This window comes from Scyliorhinus torazame, chromosome X (assembly GCF_047496885.1).
Source record: "Scyliorhinus torazame isolate Kashiwa2021f chromosome X, sScyTor2.1, whole genome shotgun sequence".
NCBI classification, from domain to species: domain Eukaryota; kingdom Metazoa; phylum Chordata; class Chondrichthyes; order Carcharhiniformes; family Scyliorhinidae; genus Scyliorhinus; species Scyliorhinus torazame.
This window is the reverse complement of record NC_092738.1, coordinates 40,407,877-40,433,289: the sequence shown is the minus strand read 5'-3', so window position 1 is coordinate 40,433,289 and position 25,413 is coordinate 40,407,877. Positions and strand designations below refer to the sequence as shown.

The 25,413-nt window shown below is 50.5% G+C and overlaps 2 protein-coding genes across 3 annotated transcripts in view; one reads left to right on the top strand and one right to left on the bottom strand.

The window, feature by feature from the left end:
* Window positions 1-17,096, top strand: part of LOC140405354 (solute carrier family 26 member 10-like) — a 221,125-nt gene extending 204,029 nt beyond the window's left edge. The window contains 1 exon segment of the mRNA XM_072493662.1: window positions 16,620-17,096. The gene's annotated coding sequence lies outside the window, so the exon portion shown is untranslated.
* The window catches only part of LOC140405353 (beta-1,4 N-acetylgalactosaminyltransferase 1-like), a 192,161-nt gene that overhangs the window by 63,133 nt on the left and 103,615 nt on the right, over window positions 1-25,413 (bottom strand). For both annotated transcript variants that reach the window (XM_072493659.1, XM_072493660.1), the window contains 3 exons: window positions 11,460-11,621; window positions 8,927-9,033; window positions 1,456-1,493 (listed from right to left, as the gene is read on the bottom strand). In XM_072493659.1, coding sequence (XP_072349760.1) covers window positions 1,456-1,493; window positions 8,927-9,033; window positions 11,460-11,621 — 307 coding nt within the window. The remainder of the gene's footprint in view (window positions 1-1,455; window positions 1,494-8,926; window positions 9,034-11,459; window positions 11,622-25,413) is intronic.

The following is a 25,413-nucleotide window of genomic DNA, read 5'->3' as shown; positions in this document are numbered from 1 at the left end:
CCTGTCGCCCTCCCTGCTTGTCGCCTGCCTGTCACTCTCCCTGCCTGTCACTCTCCCTGCCTGTCACTCTCCCTGCCTGTCGCCTCCCTGTCACTCTCCCTGTCACTCTCCCTGTCTGTCGCCTGCCTGTCGCTCTCCCTGCCTATCACCCTCCTTGCCTGTCCCTCTCCCAGCCTGCCGCTGTCCCTGCCTGTCGCCCTCGCCGCCTGTCGCCCTCGCCGCCTGTCGCCCTCGCCGCCTGTCGCCCTCGCCGCCTGTCGCCCTCGCCGCCTGTCGCCCTCGCCGCCTGTCGCCCTCCCTGCCTGTCGCCCTCGCTGCCTGTCGCCCTCGCTGCCTGTCGCCCTCGCTGCCTGTCGCTCTCGCTGCCTGTCGCTCTCTCTGCCTGTCGCCCTCGCCGCCTGTCGCCCTCGCCGCCTGTCGCCCTCGCCGCCTGTCGCCCTCGCCGCCTGTCGCCCTCGCCGCCTGTCGCTCTCCCTGCCTGTCGCTCTCGCTGCCTGTCGCCCTCGCCGCCTGTCGCTCTCCCTGCCTGTCGCTCTCGCTGCCTGTCGCTCTTGCTGCCTGTCGCTCTCGCTGCCTGTCGCTCTCGCTGCCTGTCGCTCTCCCTGCCTGTCGCTCTCCCTGCCTGTCGCTCTCGCTGCCTGTCGCTCTCCCTGCCTGTCGCTCTCCCTGCCTGTCGCTCTCGCTGCCTGTCGCTCTCCCTGCCTGTCGCTCTCGCTGCCTGCCGCTCTCGCTGCCTGTCGCTCTCGCTGCCTGTCGCTCTCGCTGCCTGTCGCTCTCGCTGCCTGTCGCTCTCGCTGCCTGTCGCTCTCGCTGCCTGTCGCTCTCGCTGCCTGTCGCTCTCCCTGCCTGTCGCTCTCCCTGCCTGTCGCTCTCCCTGCCTGTCGCTCTCCCTGCCTGTCGCTCTCCCTGCCTGTCGCTCTCCCTGCCTGTCGCTCTCCCTGCCTGTCGCTCTCGCTGCCTGTCGCTCTCGCTGCCTGTCGCTCTCGCTGCCTATCGCTCTCCCTGCCTGTCGCCCTCGCCGCCTGTCGCCCTCGCCGCCTGTCGCCCTCGCCGCCTGTCGCCCTCGCCGCCTGTCGCCCTCGCCGCCTGTCGCCCTCGCCGCCTGTCGCCCTCGCCGCCTGTCACTCTCCCTGCCTGTCGCTCTCCCTGCCTGTCGCTCTCGCTGCCTGTCGCTCTCGCTGCCTGTCGCTCTCGCTGCCTGTCGCTCTCGCTGCCTGTCGCTCTCGCCGCCTGTCACTCTCCCTGCCTGTCGCTCTTGTTGGAAGATATTCCTTTGTCGAGTTTGAAAATTACCCCGATGAAGATTTGTGACAATGAAATTTATGGTAATGGAGTTCAACATCGAGCTGACAAATTAAATCCTTCGCGCTACCAACCACTGTCCCTTTAACATCTGGCTGATGTCAAGGGCTACTGACTAAGGAACTGAAGCTGGATTGACAATAAAAACCTTACCTCCAATAGATGGTGAGATTTAGTTTGCAGCTTTAAACCTGTTGAGAGGAAAAACAGTCAGAACAGAATGAAACAGGGCTTTGAGCCTGGCTCTGTCAATAGAACTTCAACAACTGGATCATCAGCAAATACAAGATTAATAAAAGGATTTAACAGCTCTCTTACATTTATGGCCAATCACACACCACGGCCCTACGGAACCTGGTGAAAAAGTCCACTGCCTTTGAGTGGAAGGCGGCCCATCAGGCAGAGTGGTTGGAGCTGAAAGCCAAGCTCACCACTGCACCCGTCTTGGCATTTTCCGACCCAGACAGGGAGACTAAGATCGCAACAGATGCGAGCCAGGATGGCATCGGTGCGGTGCTGCTTCAACGCGATGACACTTCATCCTGGGCACCAGTAGCCTACGCATCGAGGGCCATGACGCCCACCGAAACAAGGAATGCGCAAATAGAGAAGGAATGCCTGGGTCTTCTCACTGGCATTCTCAAGTTTCACGACTATGTCTACGGCCTGCCGACATTCACTGTCGAGAAGGATCATAGGCCCCTGGTCCACATTATCCACAAGGACCTGAGCGACATGACGCCTCGGTTGCAGCGCATCCTCCTGAAACTCAGAAGGTACGACTTTGACTTCGTGTACACGCCTGGCAAGGAGCTCATCGCTGATGCATTGTCCCGCTCCATCACATTGCCTAGAGAACCGCTGGAAATCATCCGGCAGATTGAGTCACAGGTGCAGCTGTGTGCTAGCACCCTCCCGACGTCTGATGAGAAGGTGGTTCGTATCCGCGAGGAGACAGCCAAAGACCCCCTCTTGCAGCGTGTCATGCACCACCTCGCCAATGGCTGGCAGAAAGGGCAGTGCCCTCAATTTTACAATGTAAAGGACGACCTGATGGTGATTGATGGTATCCTCCTCAAGCTGGACCGGGTTGTCATTCCGCTCAGTCTCCAGAGCTTGGTGTCCGCCAAATCCATGAGGGACACCTGGGCGTTGAGAAGTGCAGACGCAGAGCCAGGCAGGCTGTCTACTGGCCCGGGATCAGCCAGGACATCGCGAACATGGTCCTCAACTGTGCGACCTGTCAACGCTTCCAGCCAGCGCAGAGTAAGGAGACGCTCCAGCAGCATGAAATTGAGACCTCTCCATGGTCCAAGGTTGGCATCGACCTCTTTCGTGTGAATGGTCGTGACTACGTGTTGATTATTGACTATTTCTCCAATTACCCTGAAGTCGTGAAGCTCTCAGACCTCACATCTCGGACTGTCATCAAGGCCTGTAAGGAGACGTTCTCCAGGCATGGTATCCCACTCACTGTCATGAGTGACAATGGCCCGTGCTTCAGCAGCCACGAGTGGTCTGTGTTTGCCAAGGCATACCATTTCAAACATGTCACTTTCAGCCCACACTATCCGCAGTCCAATGGGATGGTTGAAAAGGGGGGCACATTGTGAAACAGCTCATCTGCAAGGCCGCGGATTCTGCTTCTGACATCTACCTCGCGCTGCTTGCGTACAGGGCGACCCCACTGTCCACTGGCATGTCGCCGGCTCAACTCCTGATGAACAGGGACCTGCGGACGACACTTCCAGCCATACACTTGCCCACCTGGATCACCTCCCGGTGCTGCAGAAGGTGCAGCAGCTCCGAAACCAGCAAAAGCAGGGCTATGATGTCCATGCCACCGATTTGCCCGTGTTATCCCCGGCAGACACTGTCAGGATCAAGATACCGGATGGTGGCTGGTCTGCTCCAGCTGTCGTTGTTCGACAGGCTGCGCCCTGCTCGTATGTTGTACGTATGGCTGATGGTTCTGTTGTGCGACAAAACAGACGGGCACTGCGCAAAGTTGCCTGCCCGCAACCGCTTTCTTCTCCGTTTCCATCTGTTGATTTGCCACCTCCTGATACCTCGAACTACGAGGCCACCAGTCAGGCTTCCATCCCGCCTGTCAAGGCACCGTCGTCCCCACCACCACCTCTCCGGCGGGCGACAAGGATCAGACGCAAGCCACAGAGACCGGACTTATGAACATTTGTTCTGTTTGCTATGTTCTGTTTTCTCACATTAGACAGCTGTCTTCACATGTAAATACATTCACATATGCCACCACTTGTAAACATGTTAATATATGCCACCACATGTAAGTACGTTCCCATGTGCCAACAATACATAAAAAAAAGGGGGAGATGTCATGATATACAGACATGCAGATAATGATATACAGACAGGCAGCTAATGAACACAGAGAACAGGACATGACCAATGAGCAGACAGGACACTCAGGGGTGATTTCTCACTATAAAAGGCACGAGGCACTCACACTCCGCCTCCTTCTACTGATGAACATCTACAGAGTGAGTCAGGGTGTAGGTACAATATCACACCTCCAGCATGTGGCTAAGAGCTAGTCTGGTTCAGTCAGACAGAGTAACCACACTTAGGTTAGCAGAGAGTCGAACTCATAGAGAACTGTGCTAACTTTCCTACTGGTTCAATAAATCAGATTGAACTAACTTCAAGGTCTGGAGTATCTTTTGGTTAAAGCTGCATCCAGTTGCAGCCTGTGTTATCCCATAACACAACACTCCTCCGGACCCTTTCCAAGGCCAGCACATCCTTCCTTCGATATGGGGCCCAAAACTGCTCACAATATTCCAAATGGTGTCTGACCAGAGCTTTATACAGCCTCAGAAGTACATCCCTGGTCTTGTATTCTAGCCCTCTCGACATGAATGCTAACATTGCATTTGCCTTCTTAACTGCTGACTGAACCTGCACTTTAACCTTAAGAGAATCGTGAACAAGGACTCCCAAGTCCCTTTGTGTTTCTGATTTCCGAAGCATCTCCCCATTTACGAGCTTCACCAGAAAAGCGTGGAATATCACCTTGTAGGACCCATCGTGATGAAGGGAGTGTTCGATCGCGGACATCTTGTTCGTGGGCAGGACTTGCTCTGCAGGGGAAATGGGAGGGCCCCTTTTCCTCCCTGTGAACATAGGACAACTGACCTCCTCTGGCCTCTCTCTCCATCAGGATTTCTTCAGCCAGAGAGTGGTGGGTCTGTGGAATTCATTGCCACAGAGGGCGGTGGAGGCCGGGACGTTGAGTGTCTTTAAGACAGAAGTTGATAAATTCTTGATTTCTCGAGGAATTAAGGGCTATGGAGAGAGAGAGGGTAAATGGAGTTGAAATCAGCCATGATTGAATGGTGGAGTGGACTCGATGGGCCGAATGGCCTTACTTCCGCTCCTATGTCTTATGGTGTTATGATCTATTGACCTCCAGTGCCATGTCCAAGAACCTCGCACCCTGTCAGTCGGCCCCCTGGTCTACACTGCCCACTCTATGCCAGCCACGCATTGGGCAGAGGCCCACACACACCCTGGTCCCCAAAAATGATGGCGTGGATATTCCGGTCTCCTAGCTCCTTGGATTTCCCATTGAAGCAACCCCACATGCCCAGGAAACCCACGGGAGGGGGTCACTGCCGACGAGAACAGGGAATCCCAACGGCTGGAGAATTCTGACCGATATCTCATCAGGGGTCACAATTGTGGGTGTCTGTTCAGCTCCTCCAGGCAAGTTCAACTTACGGCAATCAATGATTCAGACCGAAATTGCTAAAGCCAGACATTCAAACTAGATTTCTCAGGTGCACAACAGTTGGTTCGTGCCAGTTGTTTTCACCTTCCCACTAAAATAACCCCATAGAATACAAAAGGCAAGATGTAATGGCAAATCCTAGTCAGCCAGTTGGAGCATCGTTTGGGGCCCCAAACTGGAGGAAGGTTTTTGAGGCAATCGAGAGGATACAGCACAGATTTCCGAGGATGCTGCCTAATCCGGGGAAAATACATGTGCAGGGAAAGGCTTGAAAGATTGGAGATCTTCATATCAGAACAGGAGAGGTCATACATGTATGTTGCAGTAATATATATATTTTTTAATCCCTGGTTTAACCCAGATGCAGGTGGCGTGTCTGCAAAATGTGCAATTAAGATGCCGTAAAGGTGAGATCATCATTCATTCCAACCACTTATTTGCTTCTAAAGAGGGGCTGAATGGTATTTTGTTATGATTGCTGGAGATTACCTGGAGAGTAGATAATTTGAGACATGGAGCTGGATTCTTCGGTCCTCCAGCCACGTGTTTCTCAGCAGCGCACCGTTCGCTGGCGGCGGGATTCTCTATTCCCGCCACTGTCAATGAGAATTGCCATTGAAGCCACCCCATGCTGCCGAGAAACCCACGGGCAGGGGTGCATTGCTGTCGGGACCAGAGAACCTTTGCCGCCAGCAAAGGCTGGAGAATCCTGTCCATTGTGGTTAGAATTAGGTAAACAGATCATGGGTTATCAGTGGAATAAAGATGATGTAATCAATGGGAGGAGCCAGGTCTGTCTGTAGTTTTGCACTTTGATATAGGTTTGGGAGTCTGCTAGGAGTTTTAAGCTGAGCTGCAGTTTTTGCCAAGTTTTTGCCAAATTATATACTCTCCAGGTTAAGCAGTAGCGTGACACAGACAGAAGGATCTGCAGCCTATTTCCTGAAAGGGTTTCTCTCTCTCTTCAAGCATTCTTTCTCTATTCAAGTGTACAGCAAGCAACCGTGTGTTTGCTAACTTTATTTACAAGTGACTTTTGACCTGTAATGGGCTTTGCTTAATTGGAAAGAGAGAAGGTATAAGTTAGTAGTAAAAAGGGTTTCCTTTTATTTTAAGAATTGTTTAACTGTTAATTGAAAAGCTATTTTCTGTGATATTAATGTAGTTTAATCCTGTATTAATAATAAAGTTTGTTTAATATAAAAGATACCCATTGGTCAGTGGAATCACCCCTGGAGTGAAGTATCCTTTCCTCAGAGTTTTACAAATTTTAAAAAAAGCGATTGGGGTTCTTGTCTGATATCCGAACAAACGTTGGGGTCTGACCTGGGATCTTAACAAAAGATTGTTCAAAATGTATTCTTTCAGGGATAAGGCCAGAATGTGTTACACAAACCGAATTGCCCCTTGAGAAATTTAGGACCAAAAGCAGAATTCCTTTATTTCACACAGCTCTGTAAGGCCGTGGATGGAATTCCCTCGGGAGCTGCTCCTGAACTTCATGTGCGAAACGGGAGAAATCTCATTTACCCAGGTCAACCTGCTGTACGTCCGGTGAAATTAAGACCTGAATATTGCTGAGAAGAAGCGACATGCTATCAAAGCTTAACTAGTCAGCACTCCTCATGTAGTTTAAATTGTTGTTTCCCCGGTACAGTTGGTAATTTCTTGCGAGCTATCCTGATGAGTGCAACATGAAAAGCTTTGATAGCCTGTTTCTTTTCTCAGCAATGCTTATCCACAGTGATCATAGAAGGGACAGTTTAACAAAACAAAAAAAAGAGATTAGCTTTTTTATACTTAACTGCAAGTAGCGAGCTTATGTAGCATCTGAACCCATGATAGGACAATGTTTGTGGCCTTGTCATAAAGGCATTTGTTGTTTCATTACAGCAGTGATTATTAATTGAGTCTGTGCTGCGATAGGCTGCAAGCTTTAAGTTTAGTAATAAAGCACAGCTTCCCTCAATTGGGGACGGATTAAGGAATCATTGCAAAGGTATATAAACCAGTTCACTCTGGGTGTCGGAAGAACTGGGAGAGTCTGTGACTTTACTTTGCTGTCTTCAAAATAAACCTGTTTTGAGGTGCAGGCTGGCTTCAGATTCACTCGTCCACAACATGCCATTTATAAGAGCGGAATCTCCCCCATCTGCACTTTTATTAAGTATAAGTTTAATGGACATAAACACTGCAAACAGGCCAAATCTCAAGGGGCTAATCTTCAAAAGATGTCGATACCGAAACCAAGACAATGGGACATTGCCCTCTCAAAGACAAAACAGTGGCCATCAGACAATCGAAAGGAACTGGGAGCCCATCAGAGCCAATGGCCCTCAACAACATCCATTACACAAACAAATATCGACAACAGCTAAGGAGAAATGGGCGTTTATCACTCGCATATCAATTTGGGAGAAAGCGACATCACACTTGGATGAGGGTAGCGTTGCAGTTAATGGGTTTGTCTGGACTAAGGCGAGAGCCAGACAAAAAGAGATTAAAAGATGCTAAACATTGACCATCCAAACAGGGTTGGCGAGATTCTCCAGGCCTCCAACTGTGTGTTTCTCAGTGGCACGCCGTTCGCTGGCCGATTCGCTGGAATTCCGGCCGATGTCTCCGGAATATGCGTTGATATCTTACATAAAGTTTTGTGATTAAAAAGGCCAAGCCAGCTGTGTCTTATGTTGCATTTATGAAGGAGGGCCAGGAACGGTCAACCTGATTCACGGCCTACAACCCCAACCAGAACCATGGGCGGGATTCCCTGACCCCCCCGCCGGGTCGGAGAATCGCCGGGGGCTGGCGTGAATCCCGCCCCCGCTGGTTGCCGAATTGTCCGGCACCGGATATCCGGTGGGGGTGGGAATCGCGCCGCGCCGGTTGGCGGGCCCCCCCCCCCCCCCCCCGGCGATTCTCCGGCCCGCGATGGGCCGAAGTCCCGCTGCTAGAAAGCCTGTCCCGCCGGCGAGAATCAAACCACCTCTCTTACCGGCGGGACAAGGCGGCGCGGGCGGGCTCCGGGGTCCTGGGGGGGGCGCGGGGCGATCTGGCCCCGGGGGGTGCCCTCACAGTGGCCTGGCCCGCGATTGGGGCCCACCGATCCGCGGGCGGGCCTGTGCCGTGGGGGCACTCTTTTCCTTCCGCCTTCGCCATGGTCTCCACTATGGCGGAGGCGGAAGAGACCCCCTTCACTGCGCATGCACGGGGATGCCGTGAGCGGCCGCTGACGCTCCCGCGCATGTGCCGCACGGCAAAGTCATTTCTGTGCCATCTGGCGGGGCGGAAATCAGTCCGGCGCGGGGCTAGCCCCTCAAGGTGAGGGCTCGGCCCCTCAAGATGCGGAGGATTCCGCACCTTTGGGGCGGCGCGGTGCCGGACTGATTTGCGCCGTTTTGGGCGCCGGTCGGCGGACATCGTGCTGATTGCGGAGAATCCCGCCCCAGGTGTGGAGTTGTAAGTAGGTAGACCCAAGGGATATTGGGGCTGAAGTTTCGGGATAGTTTATGGGTAGCAATTAAATCCTGAGGGGGCTTGAGTTCAGGTTTGGGTAGAAACGTTTTTGCCTGTGGTTTTCGTGGAGGCTTTTTATTAAAAGTCATTGCTTCAAGTCCTAAAACACTAGTTTACAGCTCTTTCATTAGGAATTAAGAGTGTTTTTATCTGTTAATGAAAATGTTTGTGGTTGAGATTAAAAGCCTAAGTGTGTGTGTGTAAGACTGTCCTTTATAAAGAAAGTAAACGGGGGCAGAACTAACAGTGGTTACACAGTCCATACAAAAATTACTTCAGCTCTCTATGACGTCCCGTCAAAGACGCAATATAAACGTAAGCTTTTCCGTGGCTTTTTCTGACCTGGTATTAAGATGGTCTTCATAGGTCGAACTTCAACACCTTGAATTGGGTACTCCAAGGGAGAATTCGCTTTGGCAATAAGCAAGGTGTCTGCAGAAGACCTGGTCCTGGAGGAGCAGCAAAAAAAAGAGAAAAGTAATGAAAGAAAGTCTTACAGAGTGTTCTAGTAAGCAACTTCCTATTTGAATCTATACATCGGGATGTCTTTGGCAAGTGTGAGTATGCACAAGTGGCGAGATTGGTAACGTGTGCTAGCACTGGTTTTCGAATTATCACGAGGGTATAGTTGTGCATAGCTGGCGCTAGTTTCTAAATCCACGCAATACTGTTATTCAGATATTTTTATAAAGTAAAGAAGATTGAATTTTCACAACACATTCGACTACCTTTTTGTGGTCAACTTACCACGTCTTTTTGGCGATGAGGAGTGAACATGACGAGAACGATTCGAGGTACAATGTGGCGCCACAAAGTTTGTTTCCAGTGAGTAGCTAGTTTGCAATGCGAGCGGAGGTCAAGAGCTCTAACCTGCGGGTTTTGTGTGTTTACCAGCAGACGACATGTTAGCAGCACCAGGACGATGTTCGGGACAATCAGTGTGTTTGTGGAGGAGCTCGAGGATTGAACTTTGTGTGTGGAAAGGTCGGGACACATTTTCTTGGCGAATGGGATTGCAGACGAGGTTAAAAAGCGTTCACTTCTCCGGAGTGTGTGAGTGCGGTGCTAATGAGGAATTTAGCGACACACGGAAACCAGGGAACACTTCATTTGCGGATTTCATTGCACTTGTTCAGAATCACCACAAGCCCTCAGCTCACCATTGGTCACTCGTGGGATCTTTCAGACCCGCCGAGGCCGATGGTGTTTTGTACGGCTCACCCGCCCCGCCGCTGGGGAATCCTGCCATGGGGGGGGGGGTCACCTTTGCCGGGACCCGAAGATCCCGTCCAAAGGCAGTAAAACTAAAGGATTAACACTCAGAAGAGACAAGTCTTGGTTGGCATCATTCTCAGACCAGAATATTGTTCCATTCGTAAAATAGCCTCATAGAATAAAGGCAACAGTTTCCTACTTACTATCGGGAACATGTTCACAGAATCACAGAATCACACAGTACAGAAGAGACCCTTCGGCCCATCGAGTCTGCACCGACACATGGAAAACACCCGACCTGCCCACCTAATCCCATTGGCCGGCACTCGTCCCATAGCCTGGAATGCTGTGACGGGCCAAGAGCCCATCCAGGTACTTTTTAAAGGATGTGAGGCGACCCGCCTCTCCCCCCTCCCAGGCCGTGCGTCCCAGACCCTCACCACACTCTGGGGAAAAAGGGTTTCCTCAAATCCCCCCAATCCTCCCACCCCTCACCTTGAACTTGTGTCCCCCTCGTAACTGACCCTTCAACTAAGAGGAACAGCTGCTCCCTATCCCCTCTGTCCATGCCCCTCATAACCCTGTCCACCTCGATCAGGTCGCCCCTCATCTTCTCTGCTCCAGAGAAAACAGCCCAAGCCTATCCACCCTCTCTTCATAACTGAAATGTTCCGGGCAGCACGGTGGCACAGTGGATAGCACTGCAGCCTCAGGGCGCCGAGGTCCCAGGTTCGATCCCGGCTCTGGGTCACTGTCCGTGTGGAGTTTGCACATTCTCCCCGTGTTTGCATGGGTTTCACCCCCACAACCCAAAGATGTGCCGGGTAGGTGGATTGGCCACGCTAAATTGCCCCTTAATTGGAAAAATAGTAATTGATACTCTAAATTTATTTTAAAAATAACTTAAAATGTTCCACCCCAGGCACCATCCTGGTGAATCTCCTCTGCACCCCCTCCAGTGCACTCACATCCTTCCTATAATGTGGCGACCAGAATTGCACACAGTGCTCCAGCTGTGGCCTCACCAAAGTTCTAAACGACTCCAACACAACCTCCCTGCTTTTGTAATCTATGCCTCGATTGATAAGGGCAAGTGTCCCATATGCCTTTTTCACCTCCCTATTAACCTGCCCTCTGCGTTCAGCGATCTCTGGACAAACACACCAAGGTCCCTTTGTTCCTCGGAACTTCCCAGTGTCAGGCCGTTCACTGAGTACTTCCTTGTCACATCCCTCCTTCCAAAACACTTTCCAGGGTTAAATTCCATCAGCCACTTATCTGCCCATTTGACCATCCCGGCTATATCTCCCTGTAACCCGGGACACTCCACCTCACTGTTAACCACCCGCCCAATCTTTGTGTCATCCGCATACTTACTGATCCCACCCCCCACGTAGTCATCAAGTCATTTATATAAATAACGACCAATAGGAGACCCAGCACAGATCCCTGTGGTACCCCACTTGACACTGGCTTCCTGTCACGAAAGCATTATTAGTTACTTGAAAAAAAGATCAAGCTGACTTTTAAAATGTACGTGTCAACCAGCCTAAACCCGTATTTCACACATGACATTTTTGACTAATAACGGGGAAGATTTTGCACGCCATCCGAGAGCGGAATAATTTTTGAAGCTGCATTTGAATGGGTCAAACGGTACCTTTGTAGAAAATGCTGATATTCCTTTTCTCTCCGTTGGGTCACCTCATGGCGTTTTGCTGCATCAAAGACCAACTCCAACTGAGTGACAGCGTCTTGACCGACGAAGCTGCTCAATAAAGTCTCCTCACCTTCACAATTGCAGTCATTTCTTGTGAGTCGCCTACAGAGGGGAAAAGATAAACGGAAATGAACAATCACCTCAGAAATAATCGAGCTGTTTAGAAGGCCTCTCCCATCACATGTGAATCACGGGGAGACTGATACTGCAACCCCATAGATCTCGTCCGGGTTATAACAGTGGATGACCTGCCCAGCTTACTGTCTCGCAATCACCGCGCAGCTGCCATTTTGAGGGCTGGAGCTTCTTGCCCACAATCCTGTCAGGTGTAGAAATCTGTAGAATTTACAAAAAACAGATCATTTGGCCCAACCAGACTGTGTCGCTGTTTACCTCTCTGCGAAAGTAAATCTTTTTTATTATTCATTTGTGGGATGTGTCGCTAGCCAGGCCAGCATTTATGGCCATTGTAGGCCTGAAGCCTGCAGTCAACAATTGTTTTGCAATTTTAGATTTGATTTTTAATATTTCTAAGTGTGGTCTCTGGCGGGATACGCGGTGCTATTCCCACCGGGTGAATCGGCGCGACCCAGATCGTAATCCACCCACACTTAAGAATTTGGGGGGGGGGGGGGGTTTGCACCAGCATCAAGAGAGACTGGGCCGAAACACACCTGAAAACCCAGCTTCACAGAGATCGGGGCACGGATCTCAAATGATGGCAAAGAGGTCCACCCTGACCACCAGCGGCAGCATCAGCGCTTCAGGGACCCCCCTATCATCATCCTTGCCGACATCAATGCCCCAAATGACGCAAGACACAAAATAAAGCATTCTGGAAACAGCAGGAAGCCTCTCAAGCATGTTCTACCACACAACTGAATCAGGAAGGACCGGTATTTCAACTCCTCGGCATTGTTTAGGTGCTCCTCCACTGCACTCAAAAGTCAACATATCCTAACTGAGATAATGGTGTTCCATTCCAGAAAGCCAGTTGGTGAAGGAAAGAACTGGAGCCAAACTTTATGCACTTATATATTTAGTGACAGAGTTATGCATTACAAGCATGCACCTCCAATCCCCAAAACTATAAGTTTTAATGTTTGTCTACTTATTAGGGACTCAATGAATCCCAGTTTATGCCCGCTCCTGCATCCAATTGGGCACAATTAATATGCAATTGACGGACCCATTCCTCTCTCTGTAATTGTAATTTAGATAAGATATACAACCAAAGCTCCAAAACAAATTAAATAAAAGGCCTTCACGTTGTGTACAAAGCGTTATTTCGCAAGACACACCCTTCTCTAGAACCACCAACAATTTCTTTGTACACGCAATCAGAGAGTTGATGATTTGCTTTCTGGATTTACATTTGTTTCAAATCAGCAAGGTCATTCCAGAACCTTTTCTCACTCTCACGTTCCAAACAATTATCATTCATAGAATCCTAGAATTTACCGTGCAGAAGGAGGCCATTCGGCCCATCAAGTCTGCACCAGCCCTTGGAAAGAGCACCGTACTTAAGCCCACACCTCCACCCTATCCCTGTAACCCAGTAACCCCATCATCGACAATATCTGCCGCAGATTGCTGTGGGGTCTGGAGTCACATGTAGACCAGACCGGGTAAGGACGGCAGATTTCCTTCCCTAAAGTGCATCAATGAACCAGGTGGGTTTTTATAACAATCAGTAATTGTTTCACGCTCATCGCTAAGAGTTTTAATTCCAGATTTGGACTGAATTCAAATGTCACCATGACCCTGGGTCTCTGGGATTACTAGCCCAGTGACAATACCATTGCGCCACCACCTACCGTGATCCTCTTTCCCACAAGAGGAAATATTGGCCGGGATTCTCCGTTGCGAGTTCGCCCCACTACCGAGGATGGCGAATTTGAGTGCGCCGTTTGCTGATGACGGGATTCTCTATTCCCGCCGCTTGTCAATGGGATTTCCCATTGAAGCCACTCCACTCTGCCGAGAGACCCATGGGAAGGGGGTGCGCTGCCGGTGGGAACAGGGAATTCTGCCACCAATGAACTGCAAGAGAATTCCAACCATTCTCTCTGGATCCACTCCATCAAAAACCTTTCCGAATTTTAAACACCTCTGTGAGGTCACCCCTCAGTCTTCCTTCTCCCGGAGAGTAAAGACCTGGCCTGTCCACCCTTTCCTGACAGGTAAACCCCCACATTACTGGGATCATCCTTGTCAATGTTCTTTGCACCCCCTCCAGTGCCTTGATATCCTTTAATAACATGGAGACCAGAACTGTACACAGTGCTCCAAGTGTGCTCGAACCACGGTTCAAAGCAGGTTTTATTTTTTTTAAATATTGGCCGAAATTCTCCACTCACTGTGATTCACTTTTCGAGCCAGGCGCGTACCCCCGCCCACAGGTTTACTGGCGGCATGAGATGGTTACAATGAGAAATCCCATTGGCAAGCGTCAGGAAGATAGATTCCCGCTGTCAGCGAGCGGCACGCCCCAAGAAACACGTGGCTGGAGGTCTGAGAATCCCGCCCCTCAGGATTTTCCCCCCATTTGTGCAAAATGGGCACAGACAGAACAAGAGTTACTGGCAGCATAAACGCAAGGAAAACATCGGAACAAACTGGAGATGGATTGAAGTCAGCTAAACTGGAGTCAATTCACTTCTGGAAAACCCAGCAAAGGATCAGCCAAGGCCTATGAATTTAAGATCAGGGATTCATGCTTGACAAAATGCATCGGATTTAGAGTGGAGAATGGAAGCGAAAAATTCCATGGGGATGCATTCCGTAATCAGCCTATGTCAGCTTTGGATCATGGAATTCTTCCCGACAGAATTCCTTCACGGATTGAACAAAAGCCAAAACAGTCGCTGGATTATCGAATGACTTGATGTGGAGTTGTTGGATATAATTTTGAGGGTCGCCGGATGAAGCAGAATTTACTCCAATCGCCTTGTGTTGCCTTCGAACTTCATCATTGCTGTGAGGTCCTGTAACAAAGAAATCCTCGCTCCCTCATGGAGCCAAGAACCCACCTCGCCACACTGTCCCCAAGACCTACTGACAGTCTTTAAGGTTGTGGAAGTGAATGATTAAGGGCCTGTGATGAAAACCATCCTAATTGAAACTCCCAGCCGTCACGTCCAGCTTGAGAAAATGTGGCAGCCAGTCTTCAAAAGAACTTACTTGCCACACCTTCCGGCAGCACGATCATTCGGAGATTTTTTCTCTGACCTCTCTTCACAAGTCCTCCATGACCTCCGCCATGCCCCTCAGTGGTTTTCCAAGGATTGAATTCTCGCTCCGCCGAGGAAGCAGCATGTTCAATATTCAGGATTCTCTCCGTACCTCTTAATGGTGCTTTTCAACTCTGCCCCATGAGGACACAGATTCTGGGTCGACACACTAGGCCCTTGGGTCAATCACTATGATACCGTCGGCAGCCATCGTTTTCACCACCTCCGAGAAAACTCCAGAGTACGCAAAGTCTCGAGATCTCCCGAGGAGCAGGCTGCAATGCTGAAATGATGGCTCCACTCTCACTGAATCTAGCTGCCTCTTTTTATCAATGGATTTCTTAACGTTTTTTGGCATAGTCTCACCACTACTAATCGACAAGAACAGCAAATCTGGTCCCAGTCTCGCCTTCATTAAGCATCCATTATTATTCCTCCCACTGACGTGAAGTTGACTGGTCCATAGTTCACAGGACAAATTGGTCCGAATTGTCCGAACATTGCGAATCAATTTTCCCGCCGGCAGCGCTCCCCCTCTGCGGGTTTCCCAGTGGCGTGGGGTGGTTACAACCAAAAAGCAGCGGGAAGATAGAACCCTGCCATCAGCGAATGGCACGCCAAGGAACTCGCGACTGGGGCCCCAGAGAATCCCGCCCCATTTTGTCCCCTTTCTTAAATATGTGGTGTTGGGTGCTCTGAGGTACAGATGAACCAACACGGTTGCGATTGGTACAACGCAGTTTTATTCCAACTTGTTATTTACAGTTCTGTCTTGGTACTCAGCACGTGGTGACAGTGTGAGTGTCTTGTTAATCAGGTCCTGTCCTTGTCCTGGTCTCTAGATGGACTGACCACCAGGTGTCGTGTTTCTTGTCTTATACTGTCTCTGTCCTTGTCTGTGATTGGCTGTCGTGTTATGTGTGCTAATTGGTCTGTTGGTCTGTCTATCATGATGTGTGTGTTTGAATATCATGACAAAATAGAGGAAAGACATCGGTTATCTGACACTGCTAAATTATTAAATACGAATAGCAAAGCTTCTGCAATCTCTTTCCTAAACTATGTTATGTGGACGTAACCCATCCGAACCGGGGATTTATCCTCGAGTTTATTTTTCCATTTCAAATGTATTTATCTCATTACTCACCTTATCCATCTAATTTTCCAGCTGTTCTATCTCCCGGCTAAATCCCAAACCAAAATAATTATTTAATATTTCTGAAATCTCTCGATACCTGTGCTATTATCCTGTCTATTCCTTAATGGTTCTCTTCCCATCACACACAACCCTCTTTTATTGATTTGCCTGTAAAATGTTTTACTATTTTGTTTTATGCTCATCGATAATTTAATTTCAGAGTTTCATGTTGCCTTACTGACTTTGCTCCAAATCTCTTTCCATTCTCTTTTATCCTGCCTTTCTCTTGCTGTCTATGTCCTCTTTCCTAACCCTTAACTGTTTCTTTATGGTGTGGCCATCTAAAATGGCTGCCTGCAAAGGATGGTGGGAATTGTGGTCAGCTTGGGACACAGACAAGACACAGCTTGTGTGTGTTGACAAACAGCAACCCAGACCTGCTAAAGGTCACTCACAGATCTCCCCAGGACAATGGGACTCAGATTGACACATAACATTAGTAGCAGACTCAGGGGCACCTATTCACCTTATTTGGGGGTGCCTACATGCCTTGTACAATAACAACCAGGACCTGCCCAGCTATCAAGGTACCTGCCCATAATTGGCCAGAATCGATCAGGGTGATTGAAATCCTATCGATCCATTGAACCCCTACCTGGGACCGCCCAAAAAAGCGCGAAAGATCGGAGGATAAGAGGAACTGTGCAACCAACATTCTGTCTCTTTTAGGACCGGCCTCTGCTCCGACCAACTGCAGCAAATCGACCAGCCAAGTTCAAGGACCTGTGATCGCTACCTGAACGACGAGCCGCAGCCGAGACGCACCTGACAACTTCCAGCCGTCACACGTGGGGAAACAGATAAAGGCCTTATCTAACCTGCACAGAGCCGGTCACTTGGAAATCAAGTAAAGGTTGTTTAGGGGCAGCACGGTGGCGCAGTGGTTAGCACTGCTGCCTCACGGCGCTGAGGTCCCAGGTTCGATCCCGGCTCTGGGTCACTGTCCGTGTGGAGTTTGTACATTCTCCCCGTGTCTGCGTGGGTTTCATCCCCACAATCCAAAGATGTGCAGGGGAGGTGGATTGGCCACGCTAAATTGCCCCTTAATTGGAAAAAACCATTCGGTACTCTAAATTTAAAAAAAAGTAAAGGTTGTTTAAACTGTTAGCTATAGTCTAATGTGTAGTAGCATGTACGTTATTAAGTATAGAACCAATCCTATGTTTAATAATAAACTTATAATTGCACTAATATACTGGTTGTGTGGACATTTATCCAATACACGGAACACACTCACATCTTGTGGTTATTAATAAAGATAGAAGTCCAACAGAATGGGCAGAGATTTACGACCCTTGCCACTGGCGGGATCTTTCCTCCCGCCAATGGCACCTCCCCCGCGGCAGGTTCCCTGGCAGCGGGATGGGTGAGCTACACAAAACGCCCTGGATTATGGCGGGAGTGCAAGATCCCATCGGCTACCAACAGCAAGCTGCTCCACTGCCACAAAACATTTTTGAATGTTTTCCCATCATTGTTCTACGAGCCACGGTAATTCACCATTTTATTTTCCCCAGCAGCTTTTGTCCAATCTATTTATTTGGTTTCCGTCCTACTTATGTCCGAATCTTATCATAATTTTGAAGCGTATTATATTATGGTCACTATTGCCTAAATATTCCCCTGTTCTTACTTCTCTTGTGTGTTTCACTTCATTCTCCCATACCAGATACCTTAGAATATCTTCCTCTGCTGGGATTTTGATATATTCGGTTAGAAAATGTAATTACCCTCACGAGATCCACGGGGATGGCCTGATTGATCTCCCTGTGCGACTTGTGGAATACAAGCTTCCCCCACTAATGGGCGGAGGCCCATCAGCTTTGGCTCATAGAATCACCTCTTAAAAGCCGGCCCGGATTGGGATCGGCATAATCGGTAGTCCCGGCTGGGACCTAGGTGTTGAATGCCGCATGAGGCCTTTTCTTTTGACTGAAAATAAACCACCATTTTGATTTACCTTCTCGCGTCTCCTGAGCTTTTATAGAAAGGAATTTGATTCCTTTATCCCCTTTACCTATCTCTTCTAGCCAATGAATATCAGGACAGGTGAAAACCCCCGATCATTATTATTCACACCCCCAGCACTATCACGTCCAAGGCCACGGTTTATTTTCGGGCTTTCCCTCTCCCCAGAAATCCTCCCAAAAATACTAAAAATTGTGGCTGGATGGGAAACTCGAGGGCCTCAATTGGGACAAGGATGGGGCAGGCCAGCTTAGGCCCCGCTTGTCCCAGTGTAACACTGCAGGAGTGTATCCAAGAAATTTTACGCTCATCCCCGATCTACAAACCTTTTTTGTTAAAAAATATTTTTATTCAGGTTTTTGATATTTTCACATTTTAACCACACAACATAACAAAGAAAAAAACAACCCCCCTCCCGCCAGTAACCTCAACCAAACACCCCACTTTGCACCCCCCCCCCCCCTTCACAGCTGACAGTAACCAGCTCCTTGAAATGTAGTACAATTAAACCCCATGTCTTGTGGAACCCCCCACTCATCCCCCTCAAAGAACATTTTGCAACCTACAAACCTAGCAGCAGGGAAGGGGAAACTTCTGTCCCATGTTTTTTTTTGATTCCCTAATTTATCTGCGCATTTCTTCCTCCACTCACCTTCCACTACTGTTTGCTCTGTAGACGGCAGCTAGGAGTGTGATTGATCCTTTATTAACTTTTATTTCTATCTCTATGGAGTCTATTCTTGTCTTGTTGTTGGCTATGTCCATGTTTACTGCTCCCATCCTGAATAAGTACAGCTAATACACCTCCCCCTTTAGGGGCAGCACGGTAGCCTTGTGGTTAGCACAATTGCTTCACAGCTCCAGGGTCCCAGGTTCGATTCCGGCTTGGGTCACTGACTGTGCGGAGTCTGCACATCCTCCCCGTGTCTGCGTGGGTTTCCTCCGGGTGCTCCGGTTTCCTCCCACAGTCCAAAGATGTGCGGGTTAGGTGGATTGGCCATGATAAATTGCCCTTAGTGTCCAAAATTGCCCTTAGTGTTGAGTGGGGTTACTGGGTTATGGGGATAGGGTGGAGGTGTTGACCTTGGGTAGGGTGCTCTTTCCAAGAGCCGGTGCAGACCTAATGGGCCGAATGGCCTCCTTCTGCACTGTAAATTCTATGAAATTTAGCCTCTCTATTCTTTTCAAAATATATTATATTCTGCACTGTTTAATCCCCAGTCCTGATTTTTCAGTCATGGCTCAGTAATCACGATTTTTTAAATTTATTTTTTAAAATATATTTTATTGAAGTTTTTCATTCACAATTTTTTCCCCTTACACATCAAACAAAAAGAAAAGTTAACAGTACAAGTAACATGATAACTACAATCTAATAAAGAGTAACTAACTTACATGGTAAACTAACCAAATAACATAAAATGAAACTTTCCCCCCCCCCCCCACCCTGGGTTGCTGCTGCTGGTCATCTATCTTCCCTCTAACGTTCCGCTAGGTAGTCGAGGAACGGTTGCCACCGTCTGGTGAACCCTTGAGCCGATCCTCTCAGCGCAAACTTAATCTGCTCCAGTTTTATGAACCCCGCCATATCATTTACCCAGGCCTCCAGTCCGGGGGGTTTCGCCTCCTTCCACATGAGTAGGATCCTGCGCCGGGCTACTAGGGACGCAAAGGCCACGACATCGGCCTCTTTCGCCTCCTGCACTCCCGGCTCATCCACAACTCCAAATAAAGCTAACCCCCAGGCTGGTTTGACCCGGGCCTTCACCACCTTCGAGATCACTCCCGTCACTCCCCTCGAGTAATCACGATTTAAGGGGCGGAATTCTTCGGCCGTTCAGTGGCGGGGAATTCTCTGGTCCCTTGCCCGCAGGATTCCCGGCGGCAATTCCCATTGACAGGAACGGGGAATCCTACCACCAGCATACAGCGCGCTGCCTCCCACTGCCAAGAGACATGGCAGGATGGACAGTCCCAACCAACATGTCTGGTTCCTTCCAATGCACAATAGCCTCCGTCTCCCCATGCTTTATTGTGTACATTGCTATACAAACAATTAAACTCATTTTTAATCGGATTTTTAGACTCCCTTGTCACCAGTACCAGTACATCAAAACTAGCATCTTACTATTTGGAGTGCTCAGTCAGCTGATCGAGCGATTCAATTACTCGATCGCTGAAAGACCCTCAGTCTTACTTTTCCAAGAGAAAATAGATCCAGCCGGCCAATCCTTTCTTGATTTGTAAACCCCCACATTTCTGGGATCATCCTTGTCAACGCTCTCTTCACCCTCTCCAGCTCCTGGGTCCCAGGTTCGATTCCTGGCTTGGGTCACGTGTGGAGTCTGCACGTTCTCCCTGTGTCTGCGTGGGTTCCCTCTGGGTGGGATGTGGGCGTCGCTGGCTAAGTCAGAAGTTTTTAAAATAAATTTAGAGAACCCAATTATTTTTTTCCAGTTAAGACCCGAACAGGCGCCGGAATGTGGCGACTAGGTGATTTTCACAGTAACTTCATTGCAGTGTTAATGTAAGCCTGCTTGTGACAATAAAGATTATTATTATCTTTTTATAATATGGTGACAGGAACTGTACACAGTGCTCCAACCGAGGTTCAAAACAGGTTCAACATGGCTTCCCGACTTCACAATTCTATCCATCTGGATACGTGTTTGGTTATTTTGGCCTTGATAACCTGCAGCACAACTTTTCATGATTGATGTATTTCTACTCAAAGATTCCTTTGTTCCACGACCCCACCCAGACCCACACATTCCAGCTAAAAAGTGATCTTAATCTTCTTGACAAAAATGTGCAACCTCATATTTATCTGTGTTAACACCAATTGCCAATTATTTACCCATTCTGCAAATGTATTCATGTCTTCCTATAATTTATTGCAGTTCGACTCAGTATTGAGTATTGCTCGGTTTACATTTAAGCTGACTGATTTCTTGCAAATCCCTCACCAGGGGCGGGATTCTCCACCCCCGCGCCGAAGTGGCCGCGCCGTCGTGAACGCCGTCGAGGTTCACGACGGCGCGAAACGGCCCCGGTCCCGACCGATTCAGGCCCTGACAATGGGCCAGGATCAGGGCCGCGTCATCTACCCGCGCCCGGCCTTGTCGCCGCGTAAAGGCGGCGCCGCATAGATGACGCGGCCGGCGCCGAATAACGGGCGTCATCCACGCATGCGTGGTTGCCGTCCTCTCTAAGTCCGCCCCGCAAGAAGATGGGGGACGGATCTTGCGGGGCCGCGGAAGGAAGGAGGTCCTCCTTCAGAGAGGACGGCCCGACGATCGGTGCGCCCCGATCGCGGGCCACCCCACATTCCAGGTAAAGCCCAGTGCAGGATCCCCCCTCGCCCCCCCAGCGTTCACACACCGCCCACGACTGCAGTGACCAGGTGTGGACGGCGCGGGGGGAACCCGCCGTTTTGGCCTGGCCGCTCGGCCCATCCGGGCCTGAGAATAGCGGGGGTGCCGGAGAATCGCCATTTTGGGTGTCTCCGGCGATTCTCCGGCCTGCGGCCCGCGGAACTCGACAGGGCCGTTCCCGCCGCTTGGGAGAATCGCGGGAGGGCGTCGGACCGGCGTCGTGGGAAATGTTGGCGGCCCAGGCGATTCTCCCAACCGGCGCGGGAGTGGAGAATCGCGCCCATGATCTTCAATCTTTCTGAGATCGTCTAGTATGATAAACCTCGTAACACCCTCGAAATAGAACTGTTGATTTAAAATTATTCAAGAGGTTTGTTGTTAAATTCTTCCATGGGATGTGGGCGTCGCTGGCTAGGTCAGCATTTTTAAAATAAATTTAGAGTACCCAATTATTTTTTTCCTGTTAAGCGGCAATTTAGCGTGGCCAATCCACCTACCCGGCACATCTTTGGGTTGTGGAGGCGAAATCCACACAAACACGGGGAGAATGTGCAAACTCCACACGGACAATGACCCGGGATTTGAATCCGGGTCCTCAGCGCCGTAGGCAGCAGTGCTAACCATTGTGCCGCACAGGCCAGCATTTATTGCCCATCCCTAATTGCCCTTGAGAAGGTGGTGGTGAGCCGCTTTCTTGAACCGCTGCAGTCCATGTGGTGTAGGTACACCCACTGTGCTGTTAGGGAGGGAGTTCCAGGATGTTGCCCCAGCGACAGTGAAGGAACGGCGATATATTTCCAAGTCAGGGTGGTGAGTGACTTGGAGGGGAACCTCCAGGTGGTGGGGTTCCCAGGTATCTGCTGCTCTTGTCCTTCTAGATGGTAGAGGTCATGGATTTGGAAGGTGCTGTTGAAGGAGCCTTGGTGAGCTGTAGAGGGTGCACACGGCTGCCACTGTGCATTGGTGGTGGAGGCAGTGAATTTTGAATCATAGAATTTACAGAGCAGAAGGAGGCCATTTGGCCCATCGAGTCTGCACTGGCCCTTGGAAAGAGCACCCTACTTAAGCCCACCCCTCCACCCTATCCCCTTAACCCAGTATCCACTCCTAACATTTTGGACACTAAGGAGCAATTTAGCATGCCCAATCCATGAGCAGGTTATTGCTGAGTAAGTGCCGCTTGATAGCACTGTTGATGACTCCTTCCATCACTTTGCTGATGATGGAGAGTAGACTGACAGGACGGTAATTGGCTGGGGTGGATTTGTCCTGTTTCTTGTGTACAGGACACACCTGGGCAATTGTCCACATTGCCGGGTAGATGCCAGTGTTGTAGCTGCACTGGAACAGCTTGTCTAGGGGTGCAGCATGTTCTGGAGCACAAGTCTTCAGTACTATTGCTGGGATATTGTCAGGGCCCAGAGCCTTTGCAGTGTCCTGTGCCTCCAGCCGTTTCTGGAGGTCATATTGCATTCTGCTTATACCTAAACCAACATATTTAAAAGCCCGACATCCCTGACTCCTAATTTTAATTTATACTCTTTTATTATTCATAACACATTTCTCAAATTCTTCAGTCTCACCCCATTAGAAATCATCAACATGCATCATAAAGATGCCCGAGACATTTCCTTTATATTGCCAGTGCAACATTGCAGGATCTGCTTTTGGTGAAACACAACAGATGTTCAGCAAGACAGAGCCTATTGAAAAACACCCATGTGGTGAATGTATAATTACTGATAATTCACCAGTGCACTGTGTTATGTCATTAACCCTGTGGGCTCTACCTTTGGGCCATTGTGTGGCTTCACTCACGGGGGATATGTTGGGACATGTACGGGCTCCCCCCATGGCTCCACCCCCTTTACAGGAAGTATAAGAGCTGCCGACCTGCGGGGCCACCTTCAGTGTTGTACCGGTCACAGGCAGGCTCAGTTCTAAGCTGATTAAAACCACGGTTACTTCTCCACGTGTCTTCGAGTGAATTGATGGTCGCATCACCCCACACCCTGGAAGAATCATGCTGGCCATGGACACGTCTGTTTAGTTTCCGTAGTTTACAAATCTTCCTCTTTTGACTCTTTGTGCAGTTTCAGAAACTCAGCTCTCTGAAAAGTATCACTGTGCAGCAACATGGCTTTTGTGGCAATTAATCTCGACTCTCATGAATATCTGGTCAAAAGAACCAAAAAGATCTTCAAGATTACGTTCACAGCCCACATGCCTCATCCAATCGCTCGCCATGTTTTCTGCAAAATGTCAGCGTTGATGAAAGCCTGACCGGAATTTTCCGGCCGTTCGCTGGTGGTGGGATTCTTTCTTCCCGTCGGCAGTGCACCCCTGCCCGTGAGTCTCCCGGCAGCGTGGGGTCGCTTCAATGTGAATTCCCATTGGCAGTGGCGGGAGCAGAGAATCTCACCGCCAGCGAATGGCGTACTGCGGAGAAACACTGGGAGTCTGGAGAAACCCATCTCACATTTCCCCCTCAACACTTTCATTCGACTTTTTCCGTTCTTCACTGACAACACCTGCATCCTTGAGTGGGATTTTTATTTTTGCATGAGCAACTTGTCTATGCAACCTGTTAAAAAAATGCTTTCCCCCCCACCTTCTTATTCTTATCACCAGATGCCATTAACACTTGTCTAACACGCTGGGGAGAAACATCAAGGTTTGTTAAGGGGCTAAGATAATTACAAACAACTGATGATAGTTTCATGGGGCGAAATTCTCCGTTATCGGTGCAAAGTCCGCCGCCCGGCGCCAAAAACGGCGCAAATCCGACCTTCATCACGCCGCCCCAAACGCCGCAAAGTCTCCGGCCCGAAATGGGCTAGCAGCGACGTAACGGGATCCGCGCTTGCTCACGTGGTTCACGCCGTGCAGTGTCATGCGCGCCGCACGGCGTGACGGCTCATAAGGCCGCGCTGCTCCCCCCCACCCGACCGGAACACCCGACCGGATGGCTGGCCGTCGCTCAGCCCCGAGGTTCGAGTCACGCGATGTGGAGGCGCTCCTGGACGCGGTGGAGCAGAGGAGGGACGGCCTGTATCCCGGGCACGGCCGCAGAGTTGCTCCACACCACAGCCGGCGTCTGTGGAGGGAAGTGGCAGAGGCCGTCACCGCTGTGGCCCTAACACCACGGACAGGCACCCAGTGCCACAAGAAGGTGAACGACCTCGTCAGAGCAGGCAGGGTGAGCCTCCCATATCCCCCCTCCCCATATCCCCCCTCCCCCATATCCCCCCTCCCCCATATCCCCCCTCTCCCATATCCCCCCTCCCACATATTCCCCCCCTCCCCCATATCCCCCCCCTCCCCCATATCCCCCCCTCCCCCATATCCCCCCCCTCCCCCATATCCCCCCCTCCCCCATATCCCCCCCTCCCCCATATCCCCCCTCCCCCATATCCCCCCCTCCCCCATATCCCCCCTCCCCCACATCCCCCCCCTCCCCCATATCCCCCCCTCCCCCATATCCCCCCCTCCCCCATATCCCCCCTCCCCCATATCCCCCCCTCCCCCATATCCCCCCTCCCCCATATCCCCAAGTGAATCCAGCCCTAACCTTAACCTCTGCAATGCACGCGCAACCGATGGCGTGCATTCATATACCTGCCTAATAGTGTTGCCTTTTACCCCTGCCCCCCCCCACCACAGGAGAAGCGCGCACACAACAATAGGGAGCATGTGAGGACTGGAGGAGGGCCCGCTGATGAGAGGCCACTGACCGTACACGAGGAAAGGGCCCTGGAACTGGCTGGCGGACCTGAGGACCGGGAGGTTGCTGATGCAGAGGTCGGGGGCGTACTAGCTAGTGAGCCACCGACAGCCCGTCCCCATATCCCCCCTCCCCTATATCCCTCTCCCCCATATCACCTGATGTCTAACCATGCATGCTTCATTGTGTATCGCAGGACCAAACGTCCAGGCACCCATCCCCGCAGATGCAGACCGCCCGCAGGATGCCCCTCGGAGGCCACGGGAGACAGAGAGACCCGGACCCTCCAGCATGCGACGCCCGCAGGATGCCCCTCGGAGGCCATGGGAGACGGAGAGACCCGGACCCTCCAGCATGCGACGCCCGCAGGATGTCCCTTGGAGACCACTGGGGACGG